This window comes from Leptinotarsa decemlineata, unplaced genomic scaffold (genome assembly GCF_025532065.1).
Source record: "Leptinotarsa decemlineata unplaced genomic scaffold, Ldec_3_MD MMD2_tig00004067_RagTag_RagTag, whole genome shotgun sequence".
Classification (NCBI taxonomy): domain Eukaryota; kingdom Metazoa; phylum Arthropoda; class Insecta; order Coleoptera; family Chrysomelidae; genus Leptinotarsa; species Leptinotarsa decemlineata.
The window spans coordinates 937,805-965,370 of record NW_027412602.1 but is presented as its reverse complement, the minus strand read 5'-3'; the positions used below and the strand labels follow the sequence as shown (position 1 = coordinate 965,370).

At 32.6% G+C, this 27,566-nt stretch overlaps 2 protein-coding genes and 1 long non-coding RNA gene across 10 annotated transcripts in view; 1 reads left to right on the top strand and 2 right to left on the bottom strand.

Moving 5' to 3' along the window:
* Positions 1–6,522: 6,522 nt before the first annotated feature.
* Positions 6,523–9,075, bottom strand: LOC141483752 (uncharacterized). Its single transcript, XR_012466270.1, has 2 exons — positions 6,944–9,075; positions 6,523–6,747 (listed from the first exon to the last, which is right to left on the bottom strand). It is a non-coding gene; the product is annotated as an uncharacterized lncRNA (long non-coding RNA).
* A 6,778-nt stretch (positions 9,076–15,853) lies between these two features.
* LOC141483749 (uncharacterized) overlaps positions 15,854–27,566 on the top strand; it is a 16,437-nt gene continuing 4,724 nt past the window's right edge. The window contains exons 1-4 of one of the 4 annotated variants that reach the window (XR_012466269.1): positions 15,854–16,718; positions 16,800–16,914; positions 21,921–22,115; positions 24,813–24,893. Coding sequence is in view for 2 of the 4 variants with exons in the window: in XM_074178552.1 (XP_074034653.1) it covers positions 16,559–16,718; positions 16,800–16,914; positions 21,921–21,957 (312 nt within the window). In the remaining 2 variants the exon portion in view is untranslated. Of the gene's footprint in view, positions 16,719–16,799; positions 16,915–17,197; positions 17,327–21,920; positions 22,151–24,812; positions 24,894–27,566 lie in introns of those variants that run through there. The other 3 variants (XR_012466268.1, XM_074178552.1, XM_074178553.1) reach the window with 3 other exon arrangements.
* Positions 26,685–27,566, bottom strand: part of Ncoa6 (Nuclear receptor coactivator 6) — a 22,820-nt gene continuing 21,938 nt past the window's right edge. For all 5 annotated transcript variants that reach the window (XM_074178550.1, XM_074178551.1, XM_023166302.2 and 2 more), the window contains one exon: positions 26,685–27,313. In XM_074178550.1, the coding sequence (XP_074034651.1) occupies positions 27,273–27,313 (41 nt within the window). In that variant the 3' untranslated portion in view covers positions 26,685–27,272. The remainder of the gene's footprint in view (positions 27,314–27,566) is intronic.

Here is a 27,566-nt window from a genome sequence, read left to right as displayed (position 1 = left end):
ATAAATCCAGTTCACATTTATGACGATGTATCTCTGTAGTTGTTCGTAAAATAATTTTTTGCTGCGAACTGGTTTATTTTGGGAAAAATACCCAAGAGACATTTTTTGTTTAGAATAAAACAGGCTATCGGAAATAAATTTTCAAATGGTAAACAAATGATGAGACAAAAAGTTACATTGGAAATAAATTTTAGGGGTTGCGTTTTCCATCCCTTACAACCATGCGGTAAACCAAATAAATTACTGGCTAAGTGTCTTTTTGGTAGTACAAAACGTCAGGTTAATTTCAATACCTATTGTATTTTTTTCAGTGCTTGTGAAAAAAATTGTTATACAAATTTTATGTACCCCCTGTAAGGGGCTGTATCTTAACAAGGGATGCTCCAATGAAGTTTCTTTATATGAAAGATCCTATCTTTTTTTCGATGAGGAATCACCTCCTTGAATTTTTTACACTTATTCAGTTACACCCTGTATATTCACAATTACATTCTACAAGTATCGACACATTTTGCTGCTATTAAAGTTTTTTAAATCTCTATACCTCAAATTTACTGACAATATAAAGTAGTTAGTTGAACATTCGTTTGAAGGTGATTGACAATGTTTCATGATGATTTTCACTAGTTCGGACTTCCATTGTCTACTATATGAAATGATTTGAAATCCCTGAAACAACTAAAAAAAAATAATTAAAAATGAATAGCTGAAAATAACAATTATATTAAGCAAAATAAACCTGAAATGAAATAATAGTGAAATAAAATACAAATAAAAATAAAACAATTGAATAAATAGAGATAAAGAAATGAAAAAAGAAAGAAAGAAAAACTGGAGAGATTCCAAGTCACGTTAGTTCACGACGTTTCGATTGTTAGTATCTACAATCATCTTCGGGTGATGACTGGACTGATTCCTCCGAGAGATGACTATTTATAGGTCTGTTTGAAGGTGATTGACAATGTTTCGTGATGAATTTCACTAGTTCGGACTTCCATTGTCTACTATATAAAATGATTTGAAATCCCTGAAACAAGTAAAAAAGAATAATTAAAAAAGAATAGTTGAAAATAACAATTATATTAAGCAACAATAAACCTGAAATGAAATGATAGTGAAATAACCTACAAGTAAAAATATAATAATTGAATAAATAAAAATTAAAGGAATGCAAAAAGAAAATAATAAAAAAAATAAAAAAGTGTAGAGATTCCAAGTCACGTTAGTTCACGACGTTTCGATTGTTGGTATCTACAATCGTCTTCGGGTGATGACTGGACTGATTCCTCCGAGAGATGACTATTTTATAGGTCGTTGAAATACTTTCACTTTCTCTACTTTCCATTTTCCGCTTCACTGATTCCGTGAGAGATGACCGTTTTGGCGGGAGTTGGTCATTTTTCGTTTGATGATGGGTTTCCATATGTTTCGTATATCTACGCTGGCCTGGCTGAATACGTTGTTGGACAACATGTATGCGGCTTCCTTAAATTTTCTCCTGAACCAATGTTCCTCTCTGTGCAAGATCTCAGCTTGGGACCACTCGATGTTGTGTTGATGGGTCCAAACATGGTCTGCTATTCCTGATTTGCTGGTTTTCCCTCGCTGTGTGTGCTTCTTGTGCTCGGCAATGCGAACATTCAATGGCCTCTTAGTTTCACCAATATAGGATTTTCCGTACTCACAGGGTATCCGATAAATGCAATTCTTGGAATCGCAGTCCGCGTTTGGGGGCCTGGTTTTCGTGAGGCTGCTACGGATAGTGTTACCGGATCTGAAGCAGGTTCTAATGTTGTACTTGGAACCAATTCTTCTTATCCTCTCCGATAATCCTCTGATGTAGGGAAGTGCAAGAACTGGTTGTGACGGCTTCTCTTCCTTGCGAGGCTCCTGCTGTCTTTTAGCCAAAGTCTTTTCTACCATCGCTTTGGAGTATCCATTCCGCTGAAGATCATTTTTGATGATGTCTAGTTCCTTCTCGAGACCTTCCTTTGTATTACAGAGCCCAAAAGCACGGTCTAATAGAGTCTTGATGATTCCTCTTTTTGTCGATTGATGGTGGTTGGATTCGTGGTTCAGATACTGTCCCGTATGAGTGGGTTTTCGGTATACAGATGTTTCCCACTTAGTGTCGGTCCTCTTCACCAAAACGTCTAAGAATGGCGATTCATTGTGGATTTCCTTCTCCATTGTGAAAGTGATGGAAGGTCTCACGCTGTTGATGTGTTTCAGAAAGGCGTCTAGTTCAGTATTCCCATGGTTCCATATTATGAAGGTGTCATCAACATATCTCAACCAGACTCGAGGTTTCTTGTGGCCAGGGCCAGAGTTTCAAACCACTCCATATATATGTTGGCTATGACTGGTGAAAGAGGCGATCCCATTGGCAGTCCCTCATCTTGTGTAAAGAATTCGTCCTTCAGTTGGAAATAACAGTTTCGTACACAGCATCCTAGTAATTCCATAATCACTTCTATAGGTAGATTCGTTCTCTCTTTCAGGTTCCCGTCTTCGGATAGCTTTCTCTGTATGATTTGGAGTGCTTCTTCGACCGGAACGTTTCTGAAACACATCAACAGCGTGAGACCTTCCATCACTTTCACAATGGAGAAGGAAATCCACAATGAATCGCCATTCTTAGACGTTTTGGTGAAGAAGACCGACACTAAGTGGGAAACATCTGTATACCGAAAACCCACTCATACGGGACAGTATCTGAACCACGAATACAACCACCATCAATCGACAAAAAGAGGAATCATCAAGACTCTATTAGACCGTGCTTTTGGGCTCTGTAATACAAAGGAAGATCTCGAGAAGGAACTAGACATCATCAAAAATGATCTTCAGCGGATTGGATACTCCAAAGCGATGGTAGAAAAGACTTTGGCTAAAAGACAGCAGGAGCCTCGCAAGGAAGAGAAGCCGTCATAACCAGTGCTTGCACTTCCCTACATCAGAGGATTATCGGAGAGGATAAGAAGAATTGGTTCCAAGTACAACATTAGAACCTGTTTCAGATCCGGTAACACTATCCGTAGCAGCCTCACGAAAACCAGGCCCCCAAACGCGGACTGCATTCCAAGAATTGAATTCCCTAAGGAATCCAAAAATACCATATGTTTCAGTATACGATGATTTTTTAATTTTTTTGTCAACAAATTCTACGTTGTATCGAATTATTTTTATTTTTTTTTGATATTTCTGCGGTGTATCGCAACAAACATACTGCAGAGGGTATTAGTGAACTTCGTTACACACTACCGACACAAACTTAACGTTAGTTGATAAAAGCGTTCGCGCAGTTGAGTTTTGTCATTCTGTTACAAACATTTAATGTTCAAACATCTTATCACAGAAAAATGCCGCTCTTCGCTGACTTGGGGTTTATATCCTCTCTTTTGGGGTTTATATCCACTGAGTTTGATGAAAAAACTGCTCTGAATGGTATCAAAGTATGTGATAAAGGTTCACGAAGAATAAGGGAGGCGATAAAGACCGCATCATCACTGGGTGAGAAGCAGCATTTGGAAGCCTGTTATCGTAATATCAAAAGTCTAAGGAGTCAGTTCAAAGTGATACGAAAAAAGGGGGCGAGACAGGCATCACGACTTGAGGGTGCTAGAAAGAAAATCAAAGAGTCTTTGTTTAGTCGTTTTGAGGCGTATTGTTAGATGCCTATTCAGCGTTTACATTGATCCATGTCACCTTGGGTATGGATAGCGCAACAAACACATGAATTCCGTTTTTTTTCCCTTCTATTTGAATTGCTACATGTGATGATGCGGCTATTATTAGTGAAAATACAACTTAGTGCCTTCTTGGCATCGTCTTCGTTTTTTTTCTCTGTCGATGAATTCTGCATTTCTTTTCCTTTCATTTGATGTGCTGCAGTTATCATCAATATGGCTTAGTGCCCTTCTGACATATTGCACCATATTTGTTTTTTTTGTCGATGAATTTTACAGTTCTTATTATTTCCTTTGAAATGCTGTACGTGACGATCCGAAGTTATATCAATGACTTTCTTCGCAATTCTCCCTATGCTGTTTCACATTAGGCGCTCGATATTATATTTTTCATAGTCTACAAATGAAATCATTCGAAATGAGTTCCCACATCGACCTGTATGGCGAAAACAGGTTATGATGTCAAAATCATCGAAATCGGACGACCGGAAGTGAAAACCGGAAGTGACCTGTTTTTAACGGCCTCGAAACCTTCTTACCTTAAGGAATCCAAAAATTCCATATTTTTCAGTATACGATGATTTTTTAAATTTTTTTGTCAACAAATTCTGCGTTTTGAATTAAACTTCTGCATTTGGATTACACTCGTACTTGTTCATAACCCAACAACTTTTAATTTCAAGTATATTAAATGATTTTTTTTGAATGTGCAATTCTTCCTATGGTATTTCACATTAGACGCTGTATATTATACTTTTCATAATCTACAAATGAAATCATTTGAAATGAGTACCCACATTGGTCTGTTGCGGCTAGTATAATGAAAATAGGTTATAAGGCCCTTTTGGCTTCGGAAAATGATTAATTATGTTTCATGACATGTAAACGAATTCATTGATGTAGAAATCATCGAAATCGGATGACCGGAAGTGAAAACCGAAAGTGATCGTTTTTTGATGAATTCAAAATCTTCTCACCCTAAGGACTTCAAATATATCATGTTTCAGTATACAATGATTTTTTCATTTTCTTTCTCAATAAATTCTGCGTTTTGAATCAAGATTCTGCAATTGGAATACACTCATAATTGTTCATAACCAAACATCTTTTAATTTCAAGTTTGTTCAATGACTTTCTTTGAATTTGCAATTCTTCCTGTGCTATTTCATTTTCGAATGTTAACTCTACAATACATAACTCCTCGACACCTTTGGTGCCATCTCCTTCTTCTCCTGATGATGCTAACTTGGTTAACAAAGATACGAGGCTTAGTATCCTTCCGACATGTTGGAACACTAGACTTCTGTTGAACCGGCATGTTTTTTTTCTTAAATGATGTATTTTGAAACGCCCTGTATACACATTGATATCATATTTTAAACCGACATGTTGTTTTCTTGAATGATGTATTTTGACGCACCCTGTACACTTCGACGCCATGTTTGTTTTCAATAATGTATTTAGAGATACCTTGTACACTTGAGGGATCGCACGTTGAAAACTTACAGCCTCGTGGGACTGTAATGTTTTTTCTTAAATGATGTATTTTGAGGCTCTCTGTACACATCGACGCCATGTTTTTTCTTTAATGAGGTATTTTGAAACATCCCGTACACATTGAGGGATCGCAGGTTGAATTGTTATATTTTTTCTTAAATCTGATTACTTATTATTAATATATCACTTTCCCGCTTCCAATTTTCATCGAGTCGTTCTAGCTTAATTTTAAAACCGACAATAGAGGTAAATATGTTGTAGCTGTCTTTTGAAATTTCAAAATGGCCTTTGAAACGATTGATAGAAGTATTTTGTTTCAGAAGCTGAGAAGATATGCTTTCTGCTCTACAATGGCTCTCAATATCCAAAAGATTATTCTATTGTTCCATGGTTTTCATTTATAAAATATTAAATAAAATGACCCCACCATACTTACTTAATAACTTTCAATAAGGACATCCATCACCATTCTACTAGGCACAACAGTCACATTCATATAAATAGAACAAATACAAGAAATAGTATGAGCAGTTTATTTTTTGAAGGTTTTTTCGGATTCAATGATTTAATTGATTCAATTCAATCTACTCTATCATTGAAAATTTTCAAAAGGGAACTGTTAATATATATTCATGATGGAAATTGAAAAATTCCTTTTTTTTCAATTCAAATTATGTATGTATATAAAGTTGTATTATTTTTTATAAATTTTGTTGATTACATTCTATTTTAAGTTAGCCAACTTGTATATTAGGGAATCCTAATTCAATAAATGAATTCAAAAAAAAATCTTTCCAGATAGTTAAATCTAGCCTAGAATTATCCGAACGGGGCCTGTTTTCAGAGTATAAAATGATTATAATTCAACAGTAATTCAGTTCTGCTGGAGAAAGCTATTGTATAACAAAACACGTGTCACGGTTTTGTAAAGCTATATAGTGAAAACCGAAAAAATATATTAGTAAGTTTTTTATTCATTGGTTTCGATATATTTTCCTTACTTGCTACAGAAATCAAGTTTTTGAAAAATCTTATTGAAATTGTTTCCTGGATATTTTTAATGTAAGTGATTAGTTTCTGACTTTTGAACTTTAGTGATGATATATTGATAAACCTAAGCGAATTATTTAGCTTATATGCCGCATTTATAAACGAAAGTTATAAATTTCAAGAGTATTTATATTGTATAAGTATAAATTTCATTCAATTAAGATTTTTGAATACACTGTTTTTCCCCTTCAAACCACCCATTGATCCATACGAAAAGTAGTTATATTATCCTTGTTTTCGTCAACAAGTGACGCTCAGTATTACAGTATAAATCAATCAATTATAATGATTGAAATATACTTTATTGTGCATGAAATAATGTAAAGACAAGTTATATAAAATTGATACAGAATAATATATCACACCCCTACTAACTACTCCACTGTTTGGCTCTATGGTTACTTCCCCATTGGTTGAAAAGTCACTTATCAAATAACATCTTAGTGTGCTAATACCGCAAGATCATGTATCAGATCTTGAATCTTTCCTCACCCTGGTTCTTCTCTAGAGCCTGGAAAGAGCACTTGTTGAAATAAAATAACGTTGTTGGGTTTACTAATTACTACATAAGGACACATTGCAAAAATAAATTTGGATAGGCAATATTGTGAAATTAATTTTTATATAGCTGAAAATTGTTTTATATAAACATATATTGTAAAATAATAGATAAGGAAAAATTGTAAAATTAATTTAGGTTGGTATACCTGTATGGTTGGTACGCCTGGATGGTTTACCTGTATGGGTTACCTTTATGGCATAAATAGGATTAGCCCGCACTAGTTCCTAGTTTTTCTTCCTCTTTGAAGATGACACTTGGTGATCGAAACACGTGTCGAGGTGTTAAAAATAACGATTTGGTGTTGGGAAAAAACTACAGGAATATTTATATAGGAAATGACATAGTATTCTTACAAGCTATCTTAATGTTTTTATATGCATTTAGACGAGTTATTTGCATAATGAGGGGTCATTAAACTAATTCCCTGTATTTTGTTGTTGTCCTATTGTTATTTACTACCTGACTGATACCTAATCTTTACCTTTTTTCTACCTGTAATTATGTAGGAGTGCAAACAATGGGTTATTAGGAATGGGACCTCTATCATTGTTCATTTATCTCATTCCATATTTTTTTATTTCTAAACTTACTAGGCATCTGAAAGCTTGTTATTATTTAGTCTCAGCAATTTCATACATTTCTCACTTTTTATGTGACCGTTCTTATAGGTCATTATTTAAAAAGTAAACCAAATTTTCATTCTATAAAGCACATAATGTAGGTAATTACTTTATTAAATATCCATTTAAATTTCAATACAAATCTCTTTTATAATGTTTCAATTTTTAATTAGTTTTTACCTAAAATCAGGTTGAATTATTAGTCATTACATAGGTAGAAGGATATATAATTCAAATTATTATATAAAGCACAAATTTAGTAGAATTAGGTCATCAGTGTGAAAACGCTATTGTATAGTGAAACGTGTTGCAGATCTCACAATAGTGTTACTAGAATAATCTGATTTGGGCTATCATCAGAATATAGTCATAGAATTGTTCAAATTAAAATTATTTAATAACCATAGATCATATCATAACCATACCATAACCATATCAGAATCGTCACCGTCAAGTTATAAAAATATACATATACCTATACTATGGAAACAAATACAGTTCAGTATTTGTGCATATACAATATTGAAACATATTTCAAACATAATAATATACATATTCACATATATGTACACTTATATTCATATCATAGTACATTTATACTCGTACAAAACCACTAAATAAGTTCGAAAATAAATTTGTCAAAATTTGTCTGTTTTGACACAAAAAGGCAGACAATTGAAAAATTTTGATCCAGCGTATGGAGGAGTTTTTTAATATAAACTAGTTTTATGTTATTTTCGTATCTGGAATATTAGATGCATATATTTATACATAAAGTAATATAAATCATGAAACAACAATAACAAAAATTAATTAGCTCTCCGGGGGACTTGATTGATTCCAGTGGCGTATTTGCTTTTTCAGCTGCAGGAAAACCCGGAAAAATCTGCAGCACCATATCATCTGAAGATCTTGATCTGCCAATGTCCTCTCTTTCATAGAATAAAGTGTAGGGTGTCTCCAGAGGCTGCAATAAATTTAAGATATCGCCAGAATATTTAATAACACGACTATCGTCAAACTTAAACTAGTCTGTTTCGTCTTTGACCAATACGTAATAATGACCACATTCAACGCCAAAACCACACTGAAAATGACTGCATGAAGGTTATAATAGTGGTCTGCTAGATTGAGACGATAAATATATTTTAGGAACGAGATAGCGGCACTCTGTTGACCTACCAGGGTAAAAATAGACATAAGAAAATAAATGACCTTATCCTTGAAATCAATGAGTTGACCTACCAGGGTGAAATAGACATATATGACATAGACATAGAAAATATATGACAAAAAATAAACCTGCCCTTATCCCTTAAATTAATGGAACAAAATCAAATTTCCAACAAGAAGTTAAATCTCTCACTACTCTAAAATTTATTTTCAAGAATTACTTGAATAATTATTCAAGTACTAATGAGTAAAAATAATTTTTACCTGTTGAGTACCTACCTGATCTTATAACTATTTGTTTTCCAATTAGTGATCTCCAATAATTAAGGCCGATAATTTGTATATATTGCTTTGTAGATTATTGTGAGTACCAGTCCAACTGAGAAAACTACTGTTGTAGTAAAACGCGTACTTATATGGTGAAAATTTGTAATCATCATGAATATTGTTATTGATTTTCACCAAGTAACGTATTTTATTGAAATTATACAGACCGTCACTTTTACATGATGTAACATCTATATTCTAAACCGTAACAGATACGAAGACGATTAAGTGAGAAAAAAGGTAACTGTCATTGGAAACAATACAATGGTCAAAGAAAATTTACGGGGACTCTCGGACTCTCGCCCGTCATGAGTTATACGGGAAAAATAAAAAATGCTGTTTTTCGTTTTTCTCGAATGGAATTGTTATTTCGGAGAATATCAAAAAATGGAAAAGGAAAATGTTATCGTATTCGAATCTATTGGAGCCTCTGGAGACACCCTACATTTTGTTTTATAAGAGAGAGGACATTGGTAGATCAAGATCTTCAAATGATGTGGTGCTGCAGGTTTTTCCGGGTTTTCCTGCAGCTGAAAAAGCAAATGCGTCACTGGAATCAATGAAGTCGCCCCGGAGCGCCAATTAATTTTTATTGTTGTTTTTATTTCCGTGTTAGGAATCACACGTTAAAAGGTAAGACTTCGTTAATCCTTAGCTCGCACAAGTTTCGACTTCTGAGGGTTGTTGTTCGTAGGGGTGCGACAGCTGGTTAACGGAAAAACAGATTTTAAACAGACACAGATTTCTATCGTTGTTTTGACAAAAGTAAATGAATATTTTGACCATTTTGTATTCGAAGTATACTATAATGATTTGGGAAAGAAAGTTTTTGGCTTTCTACTACTCCATCTGATACAAAAAATTAATCACTCCTAAAAATATAACCCCTTCAATTCACTATAATGATGTAATAATAAATATTCGATAAAACGTTTCGTGTCAACATGGCCACCATCAACTTTTTTTTGTAAATATACTGACCTGTCTTTTTTATTACAGATATTGATATAACAATAAATTCAAAATACAAGAGTATATCACATTTGATATTTTTATAGCATTTCATTTGAAATAACTACCATCATCGTTACTTCTTTTATAAATTGTTTCGATTCGACAGGTAGGTACCCTAACACAATGAAAATTCATACTTTTTCGTTTTGGATATTTTTGTATTGCAGTAATCCTCCTTTCAAGGCTTTGTTCTCCCTAATCAATTATAATTTGTAATATTTTTATAATCGTCAATCCTGGAAGTAATGAAAATATCAGTTTTTGGTCAAAATTCGATTGTTGTATAATTTGGTATGATCAAATATCATCTCAATTCATTTACCATCTTAAACGTATAGGCTTTGCTTGGTTTCTGTGGCAGGAAAAATAATTGTGTTGTTGATATCTGTTGAGAACTGTTAGACGTTTATGAACATATTAAAGATGTGTTCAAATGATGAAAGAACTCATATGCTATTTAGTTATGCAAAATCAAATAGAAATCCTCTTTTGGCAAGGAATATGTATGTTGAGCTATACCCGAATTGTCCTATTCCAAACATCAAAATGTTTAGACTTTAGACGATTAGAAAGAAATTTGAAGGACATTGGTGCATTCGACAGAAAGAAAATAAGAAAACGTGGTTACTGGAAGTGGAAGGAATCAAATAAATGTTATGGGTAAGCAAATATTACCACATAAAAATTTACACAGTGAAAACATCTTTTTTTTTTAATTTAGGATTGGCTATTCAAGATTGTTCTTTACGAGAAATTGCCCATGAAATGGGAATTTCTCTAAAATCCATTTCTGTGAAAAAGAACAAATATAAATGCTACAGGATACGCAAAGTTCATCACCTCAATGAAAGGGATTACAGAAGGAGAGTACGTACGATTTGCGAAGTGGTTAAGACTTAGAAATAGAGAAGTGGGAAATATTTGTAAAAAAATAATATGGACGGACGAATCAAAATTCACCAACAATAGTTGGTTTAACAGAAATATTCATTATAGGTGGGATAATACAAATGAACATTTACATAGGGACACCAATTTTCAAGTAAGGTTCGGAATGAATGCTTGGTTGGGAATTGTGGGAACAAACATTCTGGGCCATTTCTTTTACGAGGATCATTTGAAAAGTGAAATGTATCTTCATTTTCTATTCTATGAATTCAATGGCTACTTAGATGAATTGCCACTGAATATCCGCCATGAAATACAATATTTTCACAGGGCAGCGCTCCTCTTCATAACGCCACAATAGTTTAGATGCAATATTCTCAAGAAAATGGATTGGAAACAATGGACCAATGGACAATGCCCAGATCTCACTCATTAAATTTTTTTGTCTGAGAATACATAAAGGATAAAGTTTTTTCAACACTAAGTACAGATATCGACCATCTCAAAAAAAATTAAGAGATGCATGTTTACATGTATTATGCTGGAAAATGCCACAGAAATTGTCTGGACCGACAACAGTCTAGCTAAGTTAAAATATAATACAATCAACAAAATTTACATAAATAATTCAACTTTATATACGCATACATAATTTGAATTGAACAAAAAGGAATTTTTCAATTTCCATCATGAATATATTTTAACAGTTCGTTCTTGAAACTCTTTAATGATAGAGTGGATTGAATTGAATCAGGTGAATCACTGAATTGGACAAAACCTTCAAAAAATAAACTGCTCATACTATTGTTCTATTTATATGAATGTGACTGTTGTGCCTAGTAGAATGGTGATGGATGTCCTTATTGAAAGTTATTAATGACAGTAAGTATGGTGGGGTCATTTTATTTAATATTTTATAAATGAAAACCATGGAACAATAGAATAAACTTTTGGATACTGAGAGCCATTGTAGAGCAGAAAGCATGGTAGAAATTGGTGTACCTATACCTACTACATTTCAAAATTATTTTCATTCTTCGATTTTGTAGTTTTTGTACCTATTTGTTGCACTTTGTTCAAATTAAAAGAGAATGAAAATAGATGTACAGTAGTCAAAATGGGGTTGGATTATTGATTTTGTATCTGTTGATAAGTTATTGGCGATACTTGAGAAAAAATATGACTTTTTGCAATCTTTTTTTCAATATATTTGAAGTGGTCGTCGAATGATAAGCAATTATCAAGTGAAAATCCCAAATACTTCACTGATGTTACTAGTTGTATACGTTCATCTTCAATTTTTATATTGATATGTTGTTTGTATTTATTTGATTATATTTGAATTTAGTAGTGATTATCATTGCTTTTGTTTTTTAAACATTAAGTTTCATTTTATTGGTTTTCAAATATTTTTCTACTTTATCTAGAACTGTATTCATTCTGCCAACAGTTTCTTCTAAATTTACTCCAGTACAGGCCAATAAGGTATCATCTGCAAATAAGTTGATGGACTCACAGTCTACAAATAATTGAATATCATTCAGATACAGAATGAACACCACCAGCTTTTGTTGTTTGAAAATAACAATAACGTCGTGTCTTCTTCTGAATCTATCAAAATGCTAGGCATTACCTTTGATTCAAAGCTCTCATGGATTTCTCATATTGATACTGTCTGCGGCAAACTTAGAAAAGGTTGTTATGCACTTAAGTTTATGTCGAGTCATTGCAGTGAAAATATTCTTCTGTCTTTATACTTTGCCCACTTCCATTCTCATATGAGATACGGAATTTTAAACTGGGGAGCAAGTTCCTCTGTACAAAGGGTGTTCTTATTACAAAAATACGCAATCAAAATAATTGCAAAAGTGAGTAGAAGAGAGTCATGCAGAGAGATTTTCAAAAAATTTAATATTTTGACTGTTATGAGCACATACATCCTAGAAGCGTGTTGTTTCATTTTCAAAAATAAGGCCACTTATAATGCCATCAGAACACACCATGAACATGATACCAGAAGAAGAAACCTTATTTTACCCCACCGGCATATCACCGTCCGGTATCAAAAAAACTTTGAATATATTGGAAGCAAATGTTATAATTCTCTGGCAGATCTCATAAAGAATGCAGCTTCTTTAACAATTTTCAAAAATCTCCTGAAAAAACACTTACTCCGCAAAAACATGCCACACCATAGTATTCTACTTTTTAATTAGGAAACTTTAATTTTAAATGGAATATGTAGGCGCAATATGCTTTTCATGTATATGCGAACTAATGTGCATTTATGTATGTAAACATGTATGTGTATTTATATTTATGTGAATATCTATGTTATATTAGAAAAATCAATGCACCCTTTGTCCAAGGATTGCACCATAATAAACAAACATTGCATCAGCCACTACGCAGTTACCCAGGAAATGACTCAGCATATTCAGCACATTTCCAAGGTTTTTCTAGAACAGTCGAAGAAACGCATATCTACATCAGCAGTTCCTGATCCTATAAATATGGGAAAACAAGAGGACGCCTCATTCTTGAATCATTTCGCGACTATCCAAGTTCGTCGATTTCTTGAATCATTATTTGTAACATTTGATCAGATTCTTGAATCATTTCGCGACTATCCAAGTTCGTCGATTTCTTGAATCATTTTTGTAATATTTAATACTTTATTGTGAATAAATATATTCAATAAAGTTTATTTTTAAAAATATAAATTCAGTGTGAACCACATAACATCTATAACAATTTTTTCAAATCTGTATTGTATTATGTTGTTATACTACTTTTTGACATTTTTCACAATTTTCCTGTATTTTTTCACAAATTAATTGCTGGAAAGAAAATAAATAAATAAATAAAAATAAATAAATAAATAATAGGGAACCAAGCAAACTATCTAGTGGCACTCCTGTATGATTTGTTAAATATGATGAGAAATAATCGTTCACACGTACCCTCTGTTTCCTATTTTATAAATAATTACTTATCAATTCATAAATCATCCTCTCAATCCCATATCTTCTCAGCTTCTGAAGCAAAATACGTCTATCAATCGTTTCAAAGGCCCTTTTGAAATCTAAAAAGACAGCTACAACATATTTATCTTTATCTGTTTGATTAGTACATTTAGTTAATGCTGATAACTGTAGTGCTGTTTCACAAGAATGTTTTTTTCGAAAAGAAGATTGATTGCTAAACATGATTTGATTTTTGTTAATAAACTCTAATAATTGATTATATACTGCTAAAGTTATGATGTAATAGAAAAGACAGGTCCATATTTAAAAAAAAAGTTGATGGTGGCCATGTTGACACGGAATGTTTTATTGAATACTAGTTGTTGCCCGCGGCTTTGCCCGCGTAGAATTTGGTAGTTGTAGTACTAATTAGTACTATGTTGCTGTATCGCTGCTGTTCCAATGTTTTGACAGAATTGTGGAATTGGCCGCGGTGGTAGTGCGTCCGACTCACAATCGGAAGGTCGTGTGTTCGATTCCCGCCTCGACCAGATATTTTTCTCGAGAGAATGTATCTGGTTGAAGCTGGAATGATTCTGCAACCGTGATAGGAATCACACGTTAAAAGGTAAGACCTCGTTAGTCCTTAGCTCGCACAAGCTTCTCAACTTCTGAGAGTTGTCGTTCATATGGGGGCGGCAGCTGATTAACGGAAAAACAGATTTTAAACAGATTTTTTTTAAACATAATCAGAATCAACGAACTTAGACGTGCACAGCATTATAGAACACAGTGCTTTCAAAAAATTGTTCTACAGTAACTTGCCACTAGATGGCGATCTAGTGGCGAGTTACAAAAAAAACTGATAGAAGGTTTTTACCTTCTCTATGAAAAATTACTTATACATGTCAAGTTTCAACACGATCGGTTGAGCGATGTAGAAGTTTATCACTTACCAACCAACCAACAAACATCCATTTTTATATGATAGATTTATTATAACATCGTCATAGTACGCTTCGAATACAATAACATTTTCCTTTTTCAATTTTTGATGTTCTCCGAAATAACAATTACATTCGAAAAAAACGAAAAACAGCATTTTTGGTGCACATCCTTCAAACGAATATAAAACTGCTAATTACTCCGAAATGGCTGATCCGATTTCTAAAAAAAAGGGGTTCAATGGAGAATCAACTAGGTACCTTTCAAACTAGTTATAACAAGAACACCTTGTCTTTCTCATTAAAAAGTACATAATTTTGTCTGACCTTAATCAAAATCAAAATGTTCTTTATTAACTATTCTCCATACAATTTTAAGGTATTTTTTTGTGGTGTTTATAAAATATATACAAAAAAATATATATACAAATATACAAAATGTACACAAGGGTTTCCCCTATGGAGTGGGATAGTGGGAAGGATTGGGATGGGTAGTGAATGGGGTAGAGGGAGTGGCAGGAAAAGACCCCGATACATTTGCGCTCTCAAGAATTCCGCACGGAAGAGGAAAGCGCCTCCCCCCGATAGCACCAAATATTTGGTAAATATTTTCTTTGCATGAAATAAATATTTATATCTTTTACAAATATTTGTAATCTAAAACAAATATTTTTTAAATATTTATTTTACAATATTTCATTTCAAATATTCAATAAATATTTCCAATATATTCGAAAAGTAATATTTTATTAAATATATAGAACAAATATTCGATTTCTAACGTATAGAAAATATTCAAGAGCTTATATTATAAAAATATTTTATAAATATTTCGACAAGAATGAATAATATATAACAAGTTTTAATTTGAACCAAGATGTTATAGGTACCTACTATAAAGACAGTTTATTTTTCGTTTTTGAAAAACATTTCTGCCCAAGTAAAATACAAGTTATAAATTTTATTTAATCTTGTTTTCTTTATATTTTGAGAGTTTAAATCACAATCTGCGTTTATTCAGTTATTCCAACGAAAATTAAGTATTTCTAATGCTTATTTTTTGTATTTTTATAATTTAAATTGAAATTCTTTAACACAGCGGAGTTCTACTCTTGCGCAATCAGTGACACAGTGACCGAGCATGCATTGAGGTGTAGAACGTGAACGTGTGCGGGATGAACAGCTATATTTTGTTTTGTCTTTTGTCCGGCTTTTTAGGTTAGACTTTTGGAGACAACGTGCAAAACGTGTTTTGTGTAGATATACTTTGTTAGAGTTGTTTGTTGTTTCAATTTGAACTATATGGTGTGAGTATTATCATGAATAAGCAACGCAATTCTTTATACTGTAAAAAATACCGTTTAAAAAAAAAGAACATCGAGAAACTACGTCATTCTTTGAATATTTTTAATTTAGAATCTGAAAGTTCGGCGACTAGTGTAGTGGTCAACAACAACAATATGAATCGGATATAATTCCAGTTAAGTTAATAAGTTAATTGATTATATGGTTCTCTGTAATCAACAAAAAATTATAACATATGAAGAGAGGTCAGGGGAAAAATGTACTTTGTCCATTTTAGATAATCTTTTGAGTTATTTCAATTTGAACATTATTTTGTTACGAGAACAAATTTTTAAAGTTGCCGATAATCATTACCTCAAAAAATAATTTTATTTGTACCAAAAATGTTTGTATTGTTGAAGTGCTAATTTGGCAAGGAAAAATAAGTGTACTTTGTCTCTTATTTGTAATGTGGTAAGACTAAACAAAGTACATTCTTCCCCTGACCTCTTCATATGGTAAAATATTATGGTTTTATTTGCATATGAGTTTTCTATATCTTGCTGGAGGAAGCAACTCACACAAAAGTGTATATATGGCAATGCAAAAGATATTTGCCAAAAATTTAGCTATATTCTACAGTGGACAAGGCAAAAAGAAGAGAATCCCTTTTTGCTCTATGAAGATTTATGAAGCTGTTGTCTGTGAGTATGATTGGTTCAGTTTTAACAAAAAGAATGAATATTATTTGATATGAAAATAATTGCTTTTTTTTTCTTTTTAAGCTGCAGTTAGGAAAAGGCATAATAATGTGATTGACGAATCAATTAAAAAATCTGTCTCCTTGTTTTTAGCTACTGCGAAATCGAGATTATTGAATAAACAGAATGCATTAGGCAGGTAGGTGTAGTGCCTGTTGTTATTTTGTTATCAAATATTTTAGTGGTTCTATGTAGGCTTGTGTTAAGTCAGACCTCTTTTAACGAAAATATATTTGAATCTTTTTTGTTCTTTTCATGAATAACTATAAATAAACTACTCATGATATCATCAGTTGATGATATAGTTATTATACATTGAAATAAGACTAAAAGCTTAACATAATTTATAGCAATAACATGCATGAAAATCTTTAATACTGTGTAGTAATAAAATATATTATTATCAGTGTTTAATTTTTTAGTGAAATTGTTTTGCAGCGTACCGAAGAAGAATTTTAATTAACAAACATGTAGATACCTACCTTTTGAGAATTACATTTTTTTTTCAAATTACACAAATTTTGTATTTTTTCACAGTATTTTAAATAAGAAATAATGAACAACAAATATTTATAGGAAATATTTATATAATGCATAACAATATTATATATATATGCATAACATATTATATATATATATATATATATATATAAATATATATATATATATATATATATATATATATATATATATATATATATATATATATTAATAAAAATCTGTCGCTACAAATATTTACCCAATATTTTTTAAAAATATTTATAAAATATTTTTTGCTATCTGGACCACACTCCCTGGGCGTTTTTGAGTGGAGAGCCCCCGCTGGTGTTGGCGGTTGGATCTCCACTCAAAAACGCCTTATCTATAGTTTTCCGCTTCCTGCCGAGGCTTACGCGGAAGTTGTCATTCTGTCGCGTTTCGGTACTTCTCAGAGAATCATTCGTCTGTTTGTTGGTAGCAGTTGTCGATAACCCCCTGGAAAAGTTCATTAAAAAACCAGGTAAGAGTATTTCTGCTATCACGTCATCATGTGTGCGTGAATACTCTTATCCAATTTTTCCATGAACTAAGCGCGATCGCATTCGCGCCGTTCACGGTATATCTCCAGTTCTTCATAGACTAGCCCGTGCTTACGGCGCTGTCCATGATAGCTTCTAACTGCCGTGACGTCCCTCGTCAGCGAGCTCTTCGGTAGAAAGAACTTGAAGAATTTCTGAGCCAGTCTCCTGATATGGTCGGTGACTGACTCCACTTCTGCCAGATCTAACAGATTGTTCAATGAAATGTATCTGTCACTGTTAGTGCAAATACGGAGCACCTCATTCTGCATTCTCTCGAGTCTCATTAAAGGGGACTTCTTGAGACTGCAGAACACAGGACTCACGTACAACATCGCCGGCCTTAATATTTTGTCCCGTTCAAAAGTTGAGACGGGAAGGGACTATGTAAGCCTGCACTATATATGAAACAAAACACATAACAGTCGATTTACCCCAGTCAGAAATTTCCAATTAATAATTATATTTTTTATGGCTACACACGAACTGGAGGCAGGCATATGGATTGAGAATTCAGCATAGTTTGTAATCAGGTTTTATAGTCAATTCTAGCGTAGACTTACTAGCCATTTCCAAGATGAACTATCTTTATAGCCTTTGAATGGATTTTCAATATTTTCACAAAATGTTGAAAAAATTGGATTTTTGAAAATGGCAGTGAACCTTCCACAACTAAAAAAGTATCGTTAAAATCTTCATGTCAGAGTGGTGGAGTGGAAAATAAACTTTTGGCAAGTTTCCAAAATTACAAAAAGAAATACCTTTCTGTATACTTAATTTTTGTTTCGAAGAATATCATACTAATTACAATGAATTACAATTTCTCCAAAATAGCTGATTTAAGTAATTTCCTCACATTTCAACCCTAAAACAAAATGTTATTCCTCGAAAATTTTCAAGATTTCAAATGTATAATATTACCTACCTTGAATAAGACACAACCTAATTTACAAGGAACACATTGCGTTCAATCTACGACATGGGGAAAATTTACAAAAATAACGCAAAAATAACGCATAATTCTTGCAATAATTGCAAGAATTACCCTTACATCGCCAATATGGTATGTCTCCCAATACCATTTAGAAAAAAGCACACGTCAAACAGTCCACATTTCTCCACAACAATACAAAAAAGTACAAATTTTTCATAATCAGAATAAAAATGTTTGTCTCATGCAAAGATAATCCTATAATTATCATTGGACTTATTTGTGAAATTGGAATATATGGTTGTTGGAATATATGTTTATGAGTCATGCTGGTGGAGTACTGATATTTGATTATTTCCTTTATTTACTCCTGTTATTAAATATATTCAACAGGCATCTATTGTTTACATTTTTTTTTGTTTTATACCTAGACTAATGGGTTTATAAGTGTATATTCAATGATTTCTACAAAGTTTTTGAAAAATATAGTTCAAGATTGTTATTTTTTATGTTTTTAGTTCCAAAAAGTTCTCTCTCTCTCTTCTTTATTGGCCGATGCTTCTTGTTCAGGCGCAATTGGGGCCAGCTCAATACGGGGGGTTGTCCTTGTCTGGGTTAGCACTCAGTAACAACCCTTATATTTTAATTCTGAATCATGCTGTCGTCTTCTTAGTGTTTGTTCGTCTACTTCTTCTCGTGCTATGAGAATGTTAGGGATTGACAAAGATACACAAACAAAATGTTCTGGGATAAATGATGGAGTTTAAGTATAGGAATTTAGTTTATTAAAGGTTTATAGTTTGATTTTATTGTAATCTAAAAATTGGATAAGAATCTTTGTGATGTGTATATTCAGATTACGAAAAACTTGAAATATGTTAAAGGGGGAATTAATACCATGTTTAATAAGTTCAAAATAAATGTCTCTGTTAGGGATAACATTGATAGGGCATTCCAGGAAAATATGGTTTACGTTTTCTACTAGACCGCATTCACAGTATGGGTGATCAACTATTCCTAACTTGTACTGATGTTCTTTAGTATGACAATGACCGGTTTTCATCCGTATTATGGTGGTGATGTGTCTCCTATCTATGTACGGTAGGGAGAATATTGCTATTTTACTGGGGTATTGTTCATGGACTTTGTTATAGGTTTTACCTGTTTTTATAATGTCATTTTCCCATAGCGACTTAAAGTTTTTTATGATATTATTTTTTAAAATCGAGTATATTGTGTTGTTGTCTATTTTGATTTTTAATGGGATGTTCAAGTTGGTTCCTATTTTTGCTAAACAATCTGCTCTCTCATTCCCTATGATGTCTGAATGTCCAGGTATCCATGCAAATTTGAAAATGATATTGTTTAAAGAAGCGTGATATGCCATATTCCTGATCGAAAGACTAATGTGGTCGATTTTGGAAGTGACCTTTTTCAGCAAGATTTTTTCTAATGCACTTTTGGAGTCTGTAAGTATTAAATTTTTTTTTTAATTTTTTCTTAAACATGTCATCATACCTTCGTGGATAGCTATTAATTCTGCGTCACATATGTTTAATATGTCGTTGACCCTGGCTGAAAAGGAATAATCTATATCTGGTATAAAGATCCCTATACCCGTTTTTCCTTCCTTTTTGGAAGCATCTGTATATACGAACTTATATTGATTTTTAAATTCTTCAGTGGCTATTTCAAATATCATATTATTATTAATATTTGTTTTTTTCATATTTAAATTTATTACTGTCATTTCATGTGTGTAGGTCTTAAAGTTAAAGCTGAAACAAGGAGGAATCTCATTAGTGTATACCCAAGTTTTATAAGGTTGTAGATTTTCTAATACTGTTACCAAATATGGTTTTTCTCTATTTTTCCAGTAACCTAATTTCTCATCGCAGATTGCTTTAAGGGTAGTGATAAGTTGGATTATTGGTGAGTTGCATGCCAGTCTGTATGTCATAAATTTGGAGGCTAACAAGAGTTGACGACATTCTAATTTTATTTCCCCAGTTTCCCCTAGTAATGCGTTTATGGGTGTGGATTTCATTGTACCTGTTATTAACCTTAGCCCTTGATTGTGAATTTTGTTAAGAGTGTTTAAGTTTCTTCTAGTGGTGGGTTTGAAGAACATGGAGCCAAAATCTAAATGTGATTGTACTAGTCCCTTGTAAGTTAGCATCATTGTTTTGGGATCAGATCCCCACCATACTTTGCAGAAACATTTCAGAACATTAAGTCCTTCCCTTGCTTTTCTAGTAATGTAGTCTATAGGTATGTTTATCCCATTTCAGATTGAAATTTATGATCATACCTAGGTATTTAACCTCGTTTTTTAAATTGATTGTTGCATTATTTATCTTTATATTAAGAGATTTATTTTGATTTTTTTTTATTAAATGAAATACCCTCACATTTGTCGTGTGAAATGGTCAGGTCGTGATGATCCATCCATTGATGGATAATATCTAGGGTTTTATTAATTTTTTGATTGATGTCAGAAATATCTGATCCTTTCACCATTACTATTAAATCGTCCGCATATGCTATTAATTTACTGTGATTAGGAATTATTTGAAAAAGTGAAGCAATGTAAATATTAAACAGGGTAGGGCTAAGTGGGGACCCTTGTGGAAGACCCTTGGTTGTTACTGCTGGACCATGTTTCTCTCCCTCATTGTCCATAATTATATTTTCCCTGTTCATTAATATGTTAAATATAAGATTACTGATATCTGAGTTTATTCCATACTGCAAAAGGTATTTGTATAGTTTATGTATATTTACATTATCATACGCTCCTTTTATGTCTAGAAAAGCCACTTTGACTGATTGGTTTAATCCAAATGCTATTTGGATGTATGTTACTAAGTGTGATATATTGTCCATAATTCCTTTACCTTTACGAAACCCGTATTGATACAATGATAATGTATTGTTATTTTCTATTTGCCATTCTACTCTGAATTTAATTATTTTTTTCTAATAATTTCAGAGGACAGGAGGTTAGAGCTATGGGTCTATAACTATTGGTTTCACCGTCCGGTTTGCCCTGTTTAAGTAAGCGCAGAATCAGCGATTCTTTCCACTCTTTGGGTATATTACCCCCCCTAAGTATTTCATTAAATGTTTCTAATAATTTGAACTTGAATATTTCAGGTACATTCGTAAGCATGCTGTAAGAAATTCCGTCTAACCCTGGACTTGTTTTGGTTTTCCTGCGTTGCAACGCGAGGTTGAGTTCTGGGAGAGAAAATGGATCCGAATCTGAGGTTCCTATTTGTAAAGTGAACTCTGGAGATATATTACATATAGAGAGTTTGTCTTGAATTTCTTTAGCAACTGTACTGTTAGGTAATTTCTTGTTATTACTATATGTGACTGAGTTATTAGCAAATTTTTTTAATGTTCTCCAGACTTGAGAAATATTACTTTCCCTATTTAGGGTGGAGCAGAATGAAATAAAACTTGATCTTTTTTTTTTAAATCTACGAGTTTGGGCTATGGTTTTTTTGTTATTATATAATTTTCTAGAGTGGGTAATTGTTTAAATAATGGGAGTTTTTCCCTCCTGATTTTGATTTGTTCGTCACATTCATTATCCCACCACGGATTCGAAGGTTTTTTTTGAGTGAAAGTGGTATTTTTTTCTGGTATATTAGTATCTGCAGCCTGATTTAGGATTGTTATTAGTTCTTCGTATGTGTATTTTTCATTAATTTCAATTAAATTATGAACCGTATCATAATATCCTTTCCAATTGGCTTTATTAAAATTTATATGTTTTCTTGAATTATTATTGTTGTGTTCGAACTCTGAAATATTTTTTTGATATGTGCACATGGTGGGATAATGATCGCTGTTACCGCAATCTTCCAATACCCTCCAATGACATTGAAGGGCGATTGGGTTTGATACAATTGTGAGATCTATTGGGCTATTATTATTTTGGGGATAGTAAAACCTTGTGGCACTTCCATCTTTTAATATTACGAGGTCATCTCTTTCTAATATATCGTGAATAATTTTACCATTTTTGTTAGTATAGCTACTACCCCACAAAGGGTGGTGTCCGTTCATATCCCCCATCCAGATGATGTTTCCTTCTAGATTTTCCAGCATGCGGTTAATTTTATTAATGTTAGGCATATTATTGCTAGTTATGTAAGAATTAATTATATTAATGTCCTTAATTTTTGTTATTATGAATTGATAATGTTCTTCTTGTTCGTCCCAGTTTATTTTAATTTCAGTTACTTTGATATTATTTTTAATCAAGGTAATTATACCTCCGAATCCATCTTCCCTGTCTTTCCTGAAAATATTATAGTATTTAATTTGAAAATGTTTGTCTTTTTTTAACCAAGTCTCGTTTAGTATTACTACATCTGGGTTATGTTCATCAATTAATTTAATTAGATTATCTCTGTTACTAGTTATGCTTCGAATATTCCATTGAATGATTATCATTAATGTACTGTTCTTGTTCCCCTGTAGTTCCCCTTTGTTAGATTGATTTAATTAATTAGTATTCATCCTGACTCGTTTCGTCAGGATGTTGGGAATTTTTCAACCATTCATACGTGTTTAATAAACTAATTATTTTTGGTTTAATACTTTCGGGAAGTCCCGAAAGTAAATCTTTCATTTTTTTAATAATATTATATTCCTCGTTCGGATGATGTAAAACATTAAAAGTAGATTGAGAAGTTCCCGCTTTTGTGTTAGCAGTCCTGTTGAGCATGACTCCTGTTTTGGGTTGTGGTATTTGTCCATTTGGATATAGTAGGTATTCATTTAAGTTTTGCATCTCATTATTACTGTGGACAGGTTTGGAAGTTTTGATTGTTTGAGAAAAGGTTCTTTTATTAATTGTGTTTGTATGGTAGATATGTCTTCTTTGGGAAGTAGTAATTATGTTGTTTGGGGAAGGTTCTGATCTATTTCTTAGGGTAGGGAATTCAGTTATATTGTTAGTATTAAAGTGGTTATTTTTTGGAAAGAATTGAATGGCTTCATGAAATGAGAGGTTTTCTAGACTCATTTTTTCTCTGATTTTTTTCTGCCTGTCAAATTCCGGACATTCTTTAATGAGAGTTTTGTGATATTCACTTTTACAATTGAAACATTTTACAGACTGACATGAATTATAACCCTCCTCATCCTCATGTTGTTCTGCGCAGCTGTGACATCTGCGTTTTCCCTTGCAGTTCTTTTTAGTATGTCCGTACATGAGGCAATTAAAACAATGGGTGACTGGCGGAATGAAAAGAATAATGTTAAAGCTCATGTAGCAGATTTCTACATGTTTGGGGAGATTAATGCCTTCAAAAGTAATTTGAATAGTACTAGTTGCATGATATTCTATTATGTCCCCTTTTACCACTTTCCTGTTCATTCTCTTGACACCTAAAACTTTATATGGATTTTTGATTAATTTTTTTAAATACTTCTCGTGAATACCCTCTGAGATTCCTCTAATAATTCCCTTACATGTTACTCTATTATACGGAATGAATGTTTGATAACCTTGCTCAATTAAATCTTTGTTTGTAACAAAATCATTGGCTGCATGCCTATTGTTAAATTCAATCCCTATCTTATTTTTTCCCTTGTTTTTAATTCTAATAATATGGTTAAGTTTCAAATCACATATGTCTTTTGCTATCTTTAGGTGGTTGAATCGACCAATATTGTTGTCTGAGGTCTCGTTGGCCTCTACTATCACCAGATAAGGTCCAAGGTCGTTTTCTTTGTAAAGAATAATTTCTCTTTTTTCTTCATTATAATCGTCCTCGGTTTCCTTATCTGATGAATGAGTTGCCCTTGAGTTACTAAAACTCATTATTTTCTCAACTTCCCTATCATTAAGTTCGTCCAAAGTAATATTTTCCTGATCCTCTTCATAATTCAAGTTTTTATCAGCCGGCAAAAACGATTTTTTTGTGGGTGGCGGGGAACCGCCACCCGAATGAACACTCATGATTTTAAATTAGCTCAAACTAAGAAAATGTTTTTTTTCTTTTATGTTAAAAGAGAATGAAATTTTAGATTGAGAAAATGTGAAAAATTAGTAGGAAAAGAGCACACCTGAATCCAACTTCGTCGCAAAAAACTCCTGGGTAGACAGCACGATGCAAACACCTCAACAGTCAATCAACGAATCTTCCAAAAAGTTCATTATAATATTTATTGGAACAAATAAGAGAATGAATGTCAATACAATGTCTTCGATGACATAAGTAGATCAAACTCATGCCGTGACATAAAGTCGTATTTTATGAATGAATTGTGTTTTTTCTTATAATGTTATCCAGATTGGTACTGTCGAAGAGCCCTAAGGCAAGTGTCTTACTGCGAAACATAGATCTCTACCAGTGAGAATGACAGTGTTCCATGTAAGTGAAATTCTTACCTTTCATTTAGTATATTGTGTAGAAATCCTGTGAATGATATCTGATTCAATTCCACAACAAATGTTTGGAATACAAACTGAGAAGAGAATTTTTTTTGTATAATTCAGTGTTCATATAAAAGTATTTGCTTCGAAATAATTTTTCTTTCATGTAATTCAATGGTTATATGAAAGTAGGTGTTTCAGAAGTGCTCTTTTTTCCAGTTTTTGTCTGAAAGTTACTTCTTTGCATCATCTACATTGTGTAGAGAATTACTTCTTTTGAAATTGACTGCTTCCTTCCTTTCTTTAGAAGATTCCCAGATTTTTTTTTATATCAAGATGGAGTACTAGAAAGCCAAAAACCTTCTTTCACAAAAAAAATTGATCACTCCTAAAAATATAACCTTTTTAATTCAAACAAGATTCCTTCGGCTGGGATTCAATCAAATGAGCGAATGAATGTCATTACGATGTCATCAATGACATGAGTAGATCAAACTCATTTCGTGACAAAGTCGTAATTCTTGAATGAATTGTGTTTTTTTCTTATGTTATCCAGATTGGTACTGTCGAAGAGCTCTAAGAGTCTTAAGGCGAAACATCGATGTCTACCAGTAAGTGAAATTTTTACCTTTAATTTAGTATACTGTGTAGGACTCCTGTGAATGATATCTGATTCAACTCCACAACAAATGTTTGGAATACAAACTGAGTAAAGAAAAGTATTTTTTGTATAATTCAGTGTTGTTTCAAAATAATTTTTCTTCTTTCGTGTGATTCAATGTTTATATGAAAGTATCTGTTTCAGGAGGGCTTCCTTCTTTTCTTTGGAAGATTCCTTCTTTTTGTATCACAATGGAGTGGTAGAAAGCCAATAACTTCATTTCCCAAAAACACAATTTCATTATCAAAGATGAAGATCAGCGTTTTCTGATATTTTTTCCATAGAGTTCCACAAAAAATTGATCTCATAGTTTTCATGACAGATATAGAATAAGAATATATTCAGCTTCTACTTTTTATATAAATGTATTGTTTTCAAAAGATTGTTTTCCTATAAGGAATTATTTTTTGTTCAGAAGGTTGCACTATCTAACAAGAAAATTTTATTTGATAGTCACTATTTGAATTACTTAAAAATAATTTGATAATTCGGGTTTGGAGCACAACATCTAAATATGGCTCGATATAATAATCTCTATAAGTGATGTTGAGAAACGGACATTGAGAGAAATTCCACAAGAACTTCCTTCTTATGGATAGTTGGTTTGTTGAAGTAGATATGGTACTTAACTGCTGTACGAGATTGGTCATTCTTTATATAATAGAAAATAGTTCTGATAACAGAACGCCTATAGAAAGTTAAAGGCTTGGATATTTATGAGAATAGATGGTGGCTTCACTGGTCGATTAGACGGCAACCTTGAAATAAACCCAACTACATATATTCGATATTTTGTACGAGTCCAACTCTCACATTGTTCCCCATTTCAAAAATGATTGACCAATAAATAAAAAGAAGAAAATAAATATTAAGGTATTTCTATTCAACAATGTATAGTTTATAATCATCAACCTTTCCACAAATCTACAATTAAGAACATTACAAGTCAATGTATTTTACGTAAAGAAACAAGAAACATTCTACAAGGCTCCGTGGTATAAATAATAATAAACAAATTACATAAAGTACAACTAAGCTAAATATAATAAACAATATGTCTTCAACAACTGTACACACATGCGCGCACGCACATATTTCGTGTCACCCTACGTAAAATCCAGTAAACAAAAGTAGTTGTATAATATATAATATATATATTATTTATGCATTAGCTTGTATGGAAAATAACACATTTACAATGTACACCTCTGCTTGTGTAATAACTACGCATCTTTTTATATACAATAAATTCGCCTATCTATGTACAACTATAGTGGGTAGCATATCACAATCTGTACAGTAAGAGTGGTGGTTACTGATCAGAGTCTTCGCTTCTGTAACTGTCATCTTCGCTCTCCGATGACAGGTCACACAGGTAAGGGCGATACGGTGGGTACTGGTATGGGTTATGGTGTTGGTGGCTGCTTTCCCAGCAGCCGCTCCCATACTGTCACTTCACTTCTTTCTTGCGTTTACTGTCCACATCAGAAACTGAAATAAATTTGACATGAAAATCATAATTTTTAATACAGATGTGACGTCACCAACAAATTTTGTCTCTTATCAGGAAGATAATGTAATTGTTTGAATGGAAAGTAGGGGCTCGTAATACATCATTATAAAGGTACGTTCATTGCTTATTCCAATATTTCCTTTTTGTTCAATTCAATACAACAATTAAGAAAATAGTATTGTTGAAATTTGCAACAACGCATTATGAACTGAAGGTGGCTGTTTAATGCAA